Source organism: Nothoprocta perdicaria, unplaced genomic scaffold, assembly GCF_003342845.1.
Source record: "Nothoprocta perdicaria isolate Ctin4 unplaced genomic scaffold, notPer1 scaffold_157, whole genome shotgun sequence".
NCBI lineage: Eukaryota > Metazoa > Chordata > Aves > Tinamiformes > Tinamidae > Nothoprocta > Nothoprocta perdicaria.
The window spans coordinates 1,858,998-1,870,265 of NW_020454727.1; the positions used below are offsets into that span (position 1 = coordinate 1,858,998).

Genomic DNA, 11,268 nt, shown 5'->3' on the forward strand with positions numbered 1-11,268 from the left:
GGCCGGACCCGAGCGGCGGCGCCGCCGCCTGACGCGGTGCCGGCGGAGCAGGGAGGTGCCGCCGCACCCTGCAGGGACTCTTCTCCCCCGGGGGTTTCACTCGCAGGAGGCTTTTGTACTACCTGGAAAGATGTCCATATTTTTGTAGAGACGTGGGAGCTTTTCCTGCGGCAACGGCGTTTCCCCGGCGGGGCCTGGCCCTGTGGGAAGAGAAAGGACTTGGTACAAATATCGTAACTAATTTATTACTTTTATAAGCTAAACGGAGGCATTGCAAGGCTGCCCGAGGGGTCCGAGCCCATCCCGGCTGGCAGTGTCCCAGCCTTTTCCAAGGGCTTCCTAGCCCACCTCTGGAAGGCCCTTGGCTTTCTAACGTTGCGAAGAACCACTCAGTTTTCCCCGTTTATTAACAGTGTTTCCAGCACCAAAGGACAAACCGGTTCCGAGACAAGCTTTTAAAATAATATTTAAGCTGAGATCTCTTACAGCTCTGCTCTTTGGGCCGGTGTCTTCCCTGTCCTGAGACGTTGCAGGTCTTTGTTCTTCCTTTAACATGTTCAATTCGCACCCACTCTGGAAGGATCCTGGGCCTGGGAGCAGAGGTGACACTGGAAGAGCCCTTGGGCTTTACTGACCCTTCCCAAGCCGAGCTTGCAGCCTTGCTGCCCTTCCTTTCCCTAAATCCCTTGAATCCCCCCCAGTTCTCTGCTCCACGCGCCGCCGGGAAGCAGGACCAATGTGGTTCCAAGATGAGTTTTCCTGACATTTTTAATAGAGATTCAGCACCCAATTTTATCTCCCTTACAAAACTTAATACAAAAAGAACCAAAAATCCTACAGCAAAATGCCACAAGTAATAGTGGTCTGAGCTATATATGAAGGTCCCTTTGGTGTTTAGTTCATAGTGGCCATTAGGCGGGTGGTTTTTTTAAAAAAAAACAGAAAAAAAAGAAAAAAAAACAGATTTTTATTTTACTTTTACTTTTAGCAGTTGGCGTTTTGCAGGTGCTGCAGGGCTCCAGGTGCTCCACTCTGAGCCCCACGGAAGCAGATTGCCATTGGCTTCGGATCGTGTTTTCTTTGGAAAACACAACGCGGTCCACGTTTTCTAAGGAGGGTTCATTCCATAAAGGTTCAGCACATTTCAGGGCATAAATTTTTGTTGTAGAGAAGCAGGTGAATCAGCGGTGACCAAATACCCAGCCGCCCGGCTCGCTCATCCTTCCAGGATCTTTCCCGAGGACCCAGAGGTGTCGGGAAAGCCCTGACCCTCCGTCGCCTTTGCGGCTGGGTCCGTTTCAGCAACGTGATGCAGATATTAACGGGAGGCAGGAGGGCTCAGGTCGGCGCTTTCCCATTCCCGGATCTTCCCAAGGCTTAAGGAAAAGCCACTTTCCAATGGAAAAAAAAAAACCCCAAGTGGGTCCCAATCTGTGTTTCTAAACCTCCCTCTTGTAATAATTTCTAAATTCCACCCTCCTCATCCTCTTTTCCTCCAATGGATTAAGGGTCAGCCTGGCATCCTTCCTTCCCGTTTCTAATGTTTTCTATGATGTAAATGTTTACATTGGATAATGCATGTAGGGGCTTTCCCCCGCTCGGCCGCCGGTTCCCTGGAATTGGCGCACGGAGCGCGCGGGATGTGCACGGCTTCTCCCCGCAAGCGAGCGCCGCCAGCGCGCGACGCGGTGCCGGAAAGCGGGATTTTTGCGGAAAAAGATCAAGCCGGCGGCGCCGAGCACGGGGCTTGCGGTTGTGCGGGAAAAAATCTTGTGTTGCATTAAAATTGCTCCTCGATCCGACGTGCCGCGTGGCCTCCTCTGTTCGGCGGGTGGACCCCGTGCCCGGTACCGGTGCCGGTACCGGTACCGTGTCGGTGCCCGCTCCCCGCGCGGCGCCGCCCCCAGAGCCGCCACTAGGCGGCGCCGCCGCGCTCGGCTCTTTCCGGAGCGCTTCGGGCGGGAGGGGCGTGGCCAGGTGTTGACGTCAGCCCGCAGCGCCTGGAGGGAGGGGGCGGGGCTACCGAGCGCTTCGGGGAGGTTCGTCTCTCTCCGTAGTCGCTCGGGCCTTTCCGGACGGGTTCGGGCCGTTCCGGCGACGCTCGGGCCCTTTCCCAGGCTGCGCCGGGCTGAGGCTGGAGCGGAGCGGAGCCCGGGGCCGGTGCTGAGGTGGGTCGGAACCGGCGCCGGGGGATCCGGTTCGCGGGATCGGGCTGTGTCCGCGCCTCGTCGTGTCCCCCCCGCCCGCGGTTTGGGGGCTGCTCGTCCGCCGGGGCCCCTCGGGCCTGGCGGCCCTGGCCGCGTCTCCCCGCTCCAAGGGGGGATCCTGATCCCCGAAGCGGGAGCAGGACGGGGGGACCCGGCGGCTCCGCTCCCGAAGGGGACCCCTCGCCGCCCCTCCGTCCCTGGGAGGGACCCGGGGGCTCCCCGGGAGCCTCGGCAATCCGCCCGGAGCCGCGGCAGGCCGCGCGCGCCTGCTCGCAGCGGGGAAAAAAAGAGTATTTATAATATGAGGGTCTCTGAATTCCTCTGGGAATGGCCGGAGCCGCCGCTCGGCTGTGTCGAAACTGAGGAATGGAAGATGGAAGCGTGGATGGAGGAGCTGCGGTGGGTTTTCCATGTTGGAAGGTCCTGGTTCTCTCTGGCCCTTATCCCGGTGCCGGGATGTGCTCGGGCTCCTCGCCCGGGAAGCTGCTTCGTTTGGGGGCTCCGCTGCAGGTAGCGCCTGATAAACGGTCCTGTTAATGCTCAAGGCGTCCGCTCACGTACGGATGTCCCAGGGAACAAGTAGGGTGGAATTAAGGGAATGCAACTGAAGCGAAAAATCCAACACCGGGAGAAAATTCCAAGCGGGAGGAGTCCAGGAATGGCTCTCCAGGTTGCCCCGGACCTGTCCTTGGAGACCTCCAAGCATCTTTGTGGGATAAGACAGGCCTAGGTCTTAAGGACCCCTTCTCGGGTTCTTAAGGCTAACCTTAATGCTTCTTTTTCTATGGAATGCTCCTTATATTCCCTCAGTTCCTTGGGCTTCAGGGAATAGAGCAAAAGACCTGGAGAAATGCAAGCCCAGGCGTCCCTGCCAGGGAAAACTGGGAGCCGGACACTGCTGCTCATCGGGCTGCAGCAGAAGAGACTTTTGGGGAAAAATAAGGTGGAAACAGCTCCGGGAGCCACCTTGGCCCTGGGACAGCAGCCCTTGGTGCCACCACCCCTAAAGCACCAACGGTCAGAAGAAAAAACAGCAATAACTGTCAAAAAACATCACAGACAGGTGTCCCTTTTTTCTGTTTCCCCTCTTAGTCGCATTGTCCTGTTGTCTTTCTGCCTGTTTGCTTGGTTAGAGTTTGTGGGGGTATTTTTGCTAGCAAAAGGAAGGTTTTTCCCCATTGTCTGCAGCCCATTAACACCCAGTGTTTCGTGTTCGATTTGGCATCTTCTTGCCAGCAAGAGATCTGGATGCAACTGGGAAGTATCGGAGCTGCGTAGGTCTTTGCACGCAGGAATTTTTGCTGCAGTTCGTGCATTCTTTCCCCTCGCTGGAAGGGAAGCAGCGTTTGTTTGCGCTCCAAACTGAAGGCGCGAGGCGCTAGGAAAGCGCAGGAGCCCCGTTTTGGACTGCAAGATGCTCTTATTTCTCTGCTGCACACGCACAGAAAGAAGGAAGCACAAAAAGAGACTTGTAGCGTTGTTGGTGGTGTTGTTTCGAAGGGGTGTGCGGAACAAAGGACGTATTGACAGTCGCTAATGAATCGAGGGATTGTTGCGGGCACTGCGCTGGATTTACCGGGCGTTTTTAGCCGGGGTTTTTCGGCGAGCGCAGACGCACGAGGCTCCCTCCCGCGAGCGGAGCGGCGCTGGAGCTGGCCCAGCTGGAATCTTCTTGGCAGCGGCTCCGCGGGCGCCGTGCGGGGCCTGGCTCGGAGCCGCGCGGGCCGCCGATGGGCTGCTGCGTGCCGAGCGCGCCCGCCCTCCGCACGGCTCCGCGAGGGGTCGGGAAAAGCCTTGGGAATGAGCGCCGGGACTGTCGCCTGCTTTCCGGGCATTGCTGGTGCCAATGGGATGAGCGGCGCTGCGGGGCCCGTTCCATCCCCATCGCTTTCCGCACCCGGCTCCGCTGCTAAAAGCGCCCGGATGAGCTGCTGGAGCCGAGCAGTCGGTCGCAGTGGGTTAAGGGGCATCTGGGCACCTCCACAGGCCGATTCCACAGCGCTTGCACTGGGAAGGCGAGCGGCGGATCCATGGATCCGCTTGGCAAGGAAAGGGGAGCTCGACGTTCCTGCGTAAAAGGCTGTTGCCTCCCGTGAGTTATCCCTGTGTTTGCTCAAGCGCTCGGAAGGGAGCGGGCGGATGTGGGAAGCGAGCGTCCCAGAGAGGCCCTCCCTGCAGAGCCTCCCTATGAGCTCCCCTCTGGCTTTGGGGGAGAATCGGTGCGTTCCGGAGCGCAGCGCCCGCTCGGAGCTCCCGTGGGAAGGAACCTCTGGGCTCCACCAAAGCTCCAGGCTGCCCAGTGACCGCTCCTCTCTTTGCAGGCCCTGGCAAGGAAGGAGGAGGAACAGGAGGCCGCGGCGTCGCCCGCACTCCAAGAAGCCCTTCCCGGAGGCCGGCGCGCCCAGCCGCTCTTTCCCATCCGCGGCGCCGCTCCCAAGTGCGGGATTATGTTCGTCTCCTTCTCCCTGTGCTCCATCGTTTGGCTGAATCGTGGCTTCAAGCTCAGGAAAAGGGGCTGCACTTAAGTGCGCGGGGCCTCCCGCGCCGGGGTCCCGCCTCGCGCAGAGCCGCCGGCAGCCCATGGGCGAGAGGTGCCCCTGAGGTGCCAACGATCCCCCCGCCGAGGATGGGCAGCACCGACGGCTTCCAGTACCGCGCGCTCTACCCCTACCGCAAGGAGCGCGACGAGGACATTGACCTGGCGCCCGGGGACATCTTGGTGGTGAGCAAGGGCGCCCTGCAAGCCCTGGGCTTCAAGGACGGCGACGAGCAGGCGCCCCACCAGATCGGGTGGATCCTGGGCGTCAACGAGCGGACCAAGCAGAAGGGAGACTTCCCCGGCACCTACGTGGAGTACGTGGGGCCCGTGAAGATCTCCGTCCCCGCGCACCGGCCCCGCGTGCAGAGGCCGCTGCCCGCGGCGCCGGCTGCCGGTGCCGGCCGCTTGCCGGAGGCTCCGGAGCAAGGTAGGCCCTGGCGCGGCGCGGGGGGAGCCGCTCGTGCTGGTGATTCCTCGACGGAATCCTCCCGTCACTGCTGGACGGGATCCCACACGCTCCTCGGTTGCTCTCCCTGCGTTGCTGGGAGCTTTTACCCCCGTCCTCCTTTATGGAATTAGCCCTGCTCTCTCCCTGCTACCTGCCTCGCTCCCTCCGGAGCACCGATGATCCCGCTCTGGGCAGGAAGAGAGAAACCAGGGTGGCCAAGGGGCCCTCCAAGAGCTGGAGCTCACGCTCTCGCCGAGCCTGGGAGCTGCCCCGAGCAGGAGACGGGCTGCCCTGCTTGGAATTGGGTCCCAGCGCCTGCTGGGAATTAGGGAGCATTCCCGCCCCAGCAGCCTGGCTTGCTGGGAGCTGCAGCTTTCACAGTGGATACGTGAAACCACTCCAGGATCTTGAGGAGCGGGGAAGAGCCCGTCACAGCCTGGGAAGCAGGAGCAGTGGTGCCGTGCGGCACCCTCACGTGCTCCAGGCGGCTCCCTGGGAAGCGGCGCTGCCGGGTGGGAACGTGGGTTGGCAGCCGGAGCGGCTGCCCTGAGTCATCCCGTTCCCAACCTGCCTTTCCCAGCGTGCGGCTCCTGTGGGAGCCTGCCCTCGGGCTCCGCGGCGGCCTCGCCGGCATCCATCCCGCCGCCTCCGGGCCTGGATTTGCCTCCCTGTGGGCACTCCCACCCGGCCCTTCCGGAGCAGCGCACCGGAGCTGCCCAGCCGGCCAGGAACCTGCCTGGGAAAGGGACCGACCCCCGGAACGGAGCCGGGTGGCAGCGGTTCCCGGATGGGACGTGGGGCTGCGGCGGGGGGCCGTGTTCAAGCCGAGCGCCTGGGATTTCATGGTGTTGAGCTCATAGCTGGCCCATTCCCTGCCCCATTTCCTGGGGTCTGGCACATGGTTTGGCTGCTCCAGGTCTCCCGGTGCAGAGCAGCAAGGCCCTGGGCTCTCCTGGAATCCAGGATCCAGGAGCTGCTTCCGCTCCGGCCCTTTGCAGCAGGCGAGGGCAGGGCCACACGGCTCGGAAACATCTTGGCAGTGGCCCCGGCTGCTCACCTGGCCCGGTCCCGCTCCGGAGCCACATTCCCGGCAGCGCCGCCGGGCGTTCCCTGCTCAGCCCATCCACAGGCTCCATCCCGGAGCCACCGCTGGAGCCCGGGGCACCTTCCCGGTGCCTGCAGAGGAGAGGCCGCCGCTCCGGCTGTTCTTGCAGAGCAGCCTCGTGGCCCCGCGGAGCTTTTCCTGCTCCAGCTGCTATTCCTGGGGCCCCTGGAGAGCTGTTTGACTCTCTTCCAGCTGCAGCCTTGCTCTAAGTGCCAAGTGTCCCGTGTGGCTGCTGCTCCGTTCGCTGCTGGGACAATACGGGGGAGGGTTGTGCTGAAGATGAGGACTCCTAGCACGAGCTCCTCGTGCTCAGGTCCACATCCCGCTCTGGGCGAGCTCCATCGTGACCACAGTCGGGATTCGCAGCCCGGAGCAGCCACTTGGCTCCGGCTCAGCAGAGCAGGACATCCCGGCAGCTTCCCGTGCCGGGAATGCAGCAGGAGCAGCGAGCAGGGCCTGGCGCCGCGTTCCCTGCGAACCGCCCTGCACTTCCCGCCCTGGCATGTGCAGGATAACCCAGCAAATCCCTGCGGATGGGCAGGCAGCCCCCATCCCATCCCACAGCCACCGGGAGCCCCGGCAGGCGAGCGCCCGGCTTGGCTCATCCCGGCGTTCCGGGCTCCCCCTGTGACCCCAGTGCTGTCCCTGCTGGGGTGCTGCCGCTCGCCCTCTCCCCACGCTGCCTCTCACCCCTCCTCTCCCTCCTCTTTCCCAGGAGCTCCTCTCCTGGAGCTGCAGGAGCAGTTCGGCCCTCCGGACGTCGCTCCGCCGTTGCTGCTGAAGCTGGTGGAAGCCATCGAGAGGAAAGGTAAGGGAGGGGGCGCTGGGCAACAACGGGGGCACCCCCAAAACCTCCCCTGCCCAGGGGAGCCCTGCAGCTGCTCTCGGGCACCGGGCCGGGCCTGGGTCTGCAGCGGGTGCCAGGGGCTGCCGCTCGGCGCGGTGGCTCCGCTTGTCCCCGCGGTGCCGGCTCACGGCAGCGCCGTCGCTCCCACAGGGTTAGACAGTGAGATGCTCTACAGGACGGCTGGCTCCGAGCTGCGGCAGGCTCTGAAAAACGGTAGGAAGCAGCTCGTTCCGGCGGGAATAGGAGGGGCTCTCCTGGAGGTGCCGGCGCCAGCAGGAATGGGATCCACAGCGTGCTCGTCCCTGTCCCTGCCTGGGCCCAACTCCCATGGCACCGGCTCCGCAGAGGGGCCTTCCCATCCTATCCTGCTGCATCCTGGAGGGGATGGGAGCTGGGGCTCTGCTCCAGGAGCCACTGGGACCTCGTGGCTGCTGATGGGCAGGGTTGTGCAGCCCTGGCTGTGTCTGCGGCACTGGCCTCTCCGGAGCCTCAAGAGCCACCTAGTTCTCGGCTACCCTTGGGCCTCATCTGGCGCCGCACCGGCTTGTCCCGCTCCGGGGCTGCTCTTCCCAAACTGGAGCTAAACGGCGCCGCCAGCTCCGGCTCTGCTGCCCGCTCCGCTTTGTCTCTAAGAGCAGCGGGAACAAAGCTCTCCCCAGGGCTGCTTGCACGGGGGACGCGTCTGGGATGGCGTCCGGGTCGCACGTCAGCACCGTGCCCGGCGCCCTGCCCTCACCCGCGGGAATTCTCCGTCCCGCAGATTGGAGCCTGGGCGACCTGGAGCCCTTCGACGTGCACGCGCTGAGCGAGGCGCTGCGGGGCTACCTGCAGGACCTGCCGTCCCCCGTGGTGCCCGCGGCCGCGCACGGAGACCTCCTGCGCATCCTGCAGGGTAAGGGCCTCCCCTGGCCGCCCGCGGGGTGTCAGAATAGACCCCAGAACCCGGCCGGCCCTGACCAACCCTCCCGCCGGCTCTCGCATCTCCCCAGAGATCCCGCAGGCGGAGAACTGTCGGAAGCAGCTGCTGCTGGCCCTGGAGTGCCCCGCGGTGCCGCTGCAGAACGCGCTCACCCTGCAGTTCCTGCTGCGGCACCTGGGGAAGGTGTCACAGCAGGCAGAGAGCAACGGCCTCCACCCTCGGGCCCTGGCTGAGATTTTCGGCCCGCTTCTCCTCCGGCTGCCTGGCCCCAGGTACGGGAGGCCTCGGCTCCCAGCGCGCGCCGGAGCCACAGCCCATCGGAGCGGCTCTGCCCGGGAGCCCTGCCCTGTGCGTGGGATTGAACCACGGGCAGAATTTGGAGCACGGAGCCAGGGCAGAGCTCCCGCTCCTGCATCAGTGTGCACTGTGCTGGGCTGAACTGGCCATCCCCCGCTGCCCCTTGCCCGGGGGCATGGGAATGGTGCCAGGATCTTGCCCACAACTGCTCCTCTTCCTGTCTTCCATCTCCCTGCAGCCCCGAGCTGAGCCCTGACTTCCCTGTGCTCTTCCTGGAAACGCTCCTGCAGACCAAGGAGTTGGAGCAGGAGCAGTTGCCTCCAGGTACTGGACCAGGGGTGGAGAGGCCCTGTTCTCAGGGGCCGCGGCGTTTGTGCTCCGTGCGGTGCCGAGGGTGTTTCCAGAGGCCTGGTCACTGGCACCTGCTGCCCCGAGGGACGGGGGTCCTTGGGGGTGGCCCCCCTGCCCTTGGCGGGGTCGCCAGCCAGGACCTGCGCCAGCCCCCCTGAATTCCTGCCCCTCTTTCAGCTCTGCCTCCGAAACCGCCCAAGCCAAAGCCGAGCGCGGCCAGCCTGGCCAACGGGAGCAGCGTGTCCTTGCAGGACGCCGAGTGGTACTGGGGTGACATCTCCCGGTAAGAGGGTGGCTTGGGAGCACGCGCAGCCCCGGCACGCCTGCGTGGCCCTGCGCAGCGGTGGGTGCTGCCCCCTCGTGTCCAGAGCGCCCTGTCTGTCCCATTAGACTGGGTCGGGTGTATTTTTTGGCTAGGCTCCCTGACAGGGCTGGCCACGTGTCCCAATTGTCCCTCGCAGGGAGGAGGTGAACGAGAAGCTGCGGGACACGCCGGACGGCACCTTCCTGGTGCGCGATGCCTCCAGCAAGATCCAAGGGGAGTACACGCTCACGCTCAGGTAGGGCCCTGCTGTCCCTGTGCTGGGGACACTGGCCTGGGGCTGCCCGGAGCCCCGGGGCACCTGTGGGTGCCGGGGCGGTGCTCAGGGCTCCGTGCACCCCGCTCTGCAGGAAGGGAGGCAATAACAAGCTCATCAAGATCTTCCACCGGGAAGGGAAGTACGGCTTCTCGGAGCCGCTGACTTTCGGCTCCGTGGTGGAGCTCATCACTCACTACCGGCACGAGTCGCTCGCCCAGTACAACGCCAAGCTGGACACCAGGCTGCTCTACCCCATCTCCAAGTACCAGCAGGTGAGAGCGGTGCTGCGGGGCCAGCGTTTGGCTGTAGAGGACATCTGATCCTCCACAGCCGCCCCTGTGGCACATTGGGGCACGCTTTGTCTGGCAGCAGCACTTGCCCCGTGCCAGGACGTTGCCTTATGGGGTGACAAGTGCCAGGCAGGGCTGCTGGGGCTGGCAGGGGCAGGTCCTGACGGAGGCTCTTGTGCGTGGCAGGACCAGGTGGTCAAAGAGGACAGCGTGGAGGCCGTGGGGGAGCAGCTGAAGGTCTATCACCAGCAGTACCAGGACAAGAGCTGGGAGTACGACCTGCTCTACGAGGAGTACACCCGCACGTCCCAGGTACACCGGGCTGCTCCGCAGTGCCCGCTCCTGCAGCCGGGCTGGGCACATGAGCATGGAGCGGGGAAACCTCGACCCCTTTGGGCTTGGACTTGGGGAGAGAATGGGCTTTGAAACGGGATGTGTTCAGGCTGCAGTGAGGACTGAGCTGCATTGGGAAGGAGATACGAGAGACCGGGATGCAACCTTCCCAAGTGCTGCTCTTTCCTCAGCCCTCCCCACCCTTCTCCGCAGGAGCTGCAGATGAAGAGGACGGCGATCGAGGCCTTCAACGAGACCATCAAGATCTTTGAGGAGCAGTGCCAGACGCAGGAGAAGTGCAGCAAGGAGTACATCGAGCGCTTCCGGCGCGAGGGCAACGAGAAGGAGGTGCAACGGTGAGGGCGGCTGCAATGGGAACCCCAGGACACAGAGGGGTTATCCGGGCACGGAGCAGGGCTGGGACGGGTGCCATCCCTGTCCGTGCCGCGGTTCTCCGGGCTGGAATGGGCAGCCTGACCCTGCCCTTCTCGCAGCATCCTCATGAACTCGGAGAAGCTCAAGTCTCGCATCACAGAGATCCACGACAGCAAGATGAAGCTGGAGCAGGACCTGAAGAAACAGGCCTCGGAGAACCGCGAGATCGACAAGCGCATGAACAGCCTCAAGCCCGACCTCATGCAGCTGCGCAAGCTGCGGGACCAGTACTTGGTGTACGTAGGGGCTGCCCCAGCACAAGGGCCCCGTGTCCCCCAGCTCTGCCCTGGGGTGACCTGGTGGCTCCACGAGGACCCGCCGGGCACTCCGCATGGGGACAAGCCCTGCAGCCCTCATCTTGGCCTCTCCTTCCCCAGGTGGCTGACGCAGAAGGGAGCCCGACAGAAGAAAATCAACGAGTGGCTGGGCATCAAGAATGAGACGGAGGAGTGAGTGTCCCTGCCCTGGAATGTGGGCTGGAGCGCCCTGGTCCTGCCTGCTCCGGAGCCTCGGGCACGCGCCGGCTCCCTGCCCGGGAGCTTCCCGTGCTGGAAGGGCCGACGGCAGCCGGTGGTGGGAGGTGGAGAAAGGGGGGCCACGGATCCGAGCGGAGGGGCCTGACCCCCGCGTGGGCTCCCTTGCAGCCAATACTCCATGATGGACGACGAGGAGGAGCTGCCGCACCACGAGGAGCGGACGTGGTACGTGGGCAAGATCAACCGGCTGCAGGCGGAGGAGATGCTGTGCGGCAAGCGCGACGGCACTTTCCTCATCCGCGAGAGCAGCCAGAAGGGCTGCTACGCCTGCTCCGTGGTGTGAGTACCCGCCGCGCTGCCCCTTGCCGCGCGGGCACCGAGCCCGGCTCTCCCCCGTCTCCCTGCGCCCCGGGTCTCCCTGCGCCCCGGGTCTCCCTGCG

General features: G+C 63.9%; 2 protein-coding genes across 2 annotated transcripts in view; both read left to right on the plus strand.

The window, feature by feature from the left end:
- Positions 1-4,732, plus strand: part of MAST3 (microtubule associated serine/threonine kinase 3) — a 31,047-nt gene extending 26,315 nt beyond the window's left edge. Inside the window, exon 30 of the mRNA XM_026035178.1 lies at positions 4,529-4,732. Within this exon, the coding sequence (XP_025890963.1) occupies positions 4,529-4,732 (204 nt within the window). The remainder of the gene's footprint in view (positions 1-4,528) is intronic.
- Positions 4,551-11,268, plus strand: part of PIK3R2 (phosphoinositide-3-kinase regulatory subunit 2) — a 9,002-nt gene continuing 2,284 nt past the window's right edge. The window contains exons 1-14 of the mRNA XM_026035264.1: positions 4,551-5,173; positions 7,015-7,107; positions 7,297-7,359; positions 7,907-8,038; positions 8,136-8,337; positions 8,601-8,686; positions 8,891-8,996; positions 9,175-9,273; positions 9,386-9,566; positions 9,771-9,896; positions 10,131-10,273; positions 10,412-10,588; positions 10,730-10,801; positions 10,997-11,167. Of these exons, the coding sequence (XP_025891049.1) occupies positions 4,834-5,173; positions 7,015-7,107; positions 7,297-7,359; positions 7,907-8,038; positions 8,136-8,337; positions 8,601-8,686; positions 8,891-8,996; positions 9,175-9,273; positions 9,386-9,566; positions 9,771-9,896; positions 10,131-10,273; positions 10,412-10,588; positions 10,730-10,801; positions 10,997-11,167 (1,991 nt within the window). The 5' untranslated portion in view covers positions 4,551-4,833. The remainder of the gene's footprint in view (positions 5,174-7,014; positions 7,108-7,296; positions 7,360-7,906; positions 8,039-8,135; positions 8,338-8,600; positions 8,687-8,890; positions 8,997-9,174; positions 9,274-9,385; positions 9,567-9,770; positions 9,897-10,130; positions 10,274-10,411; positions 10,589-10,729; positions 10,802-10,996; positions 11,168-11,268) is intronic.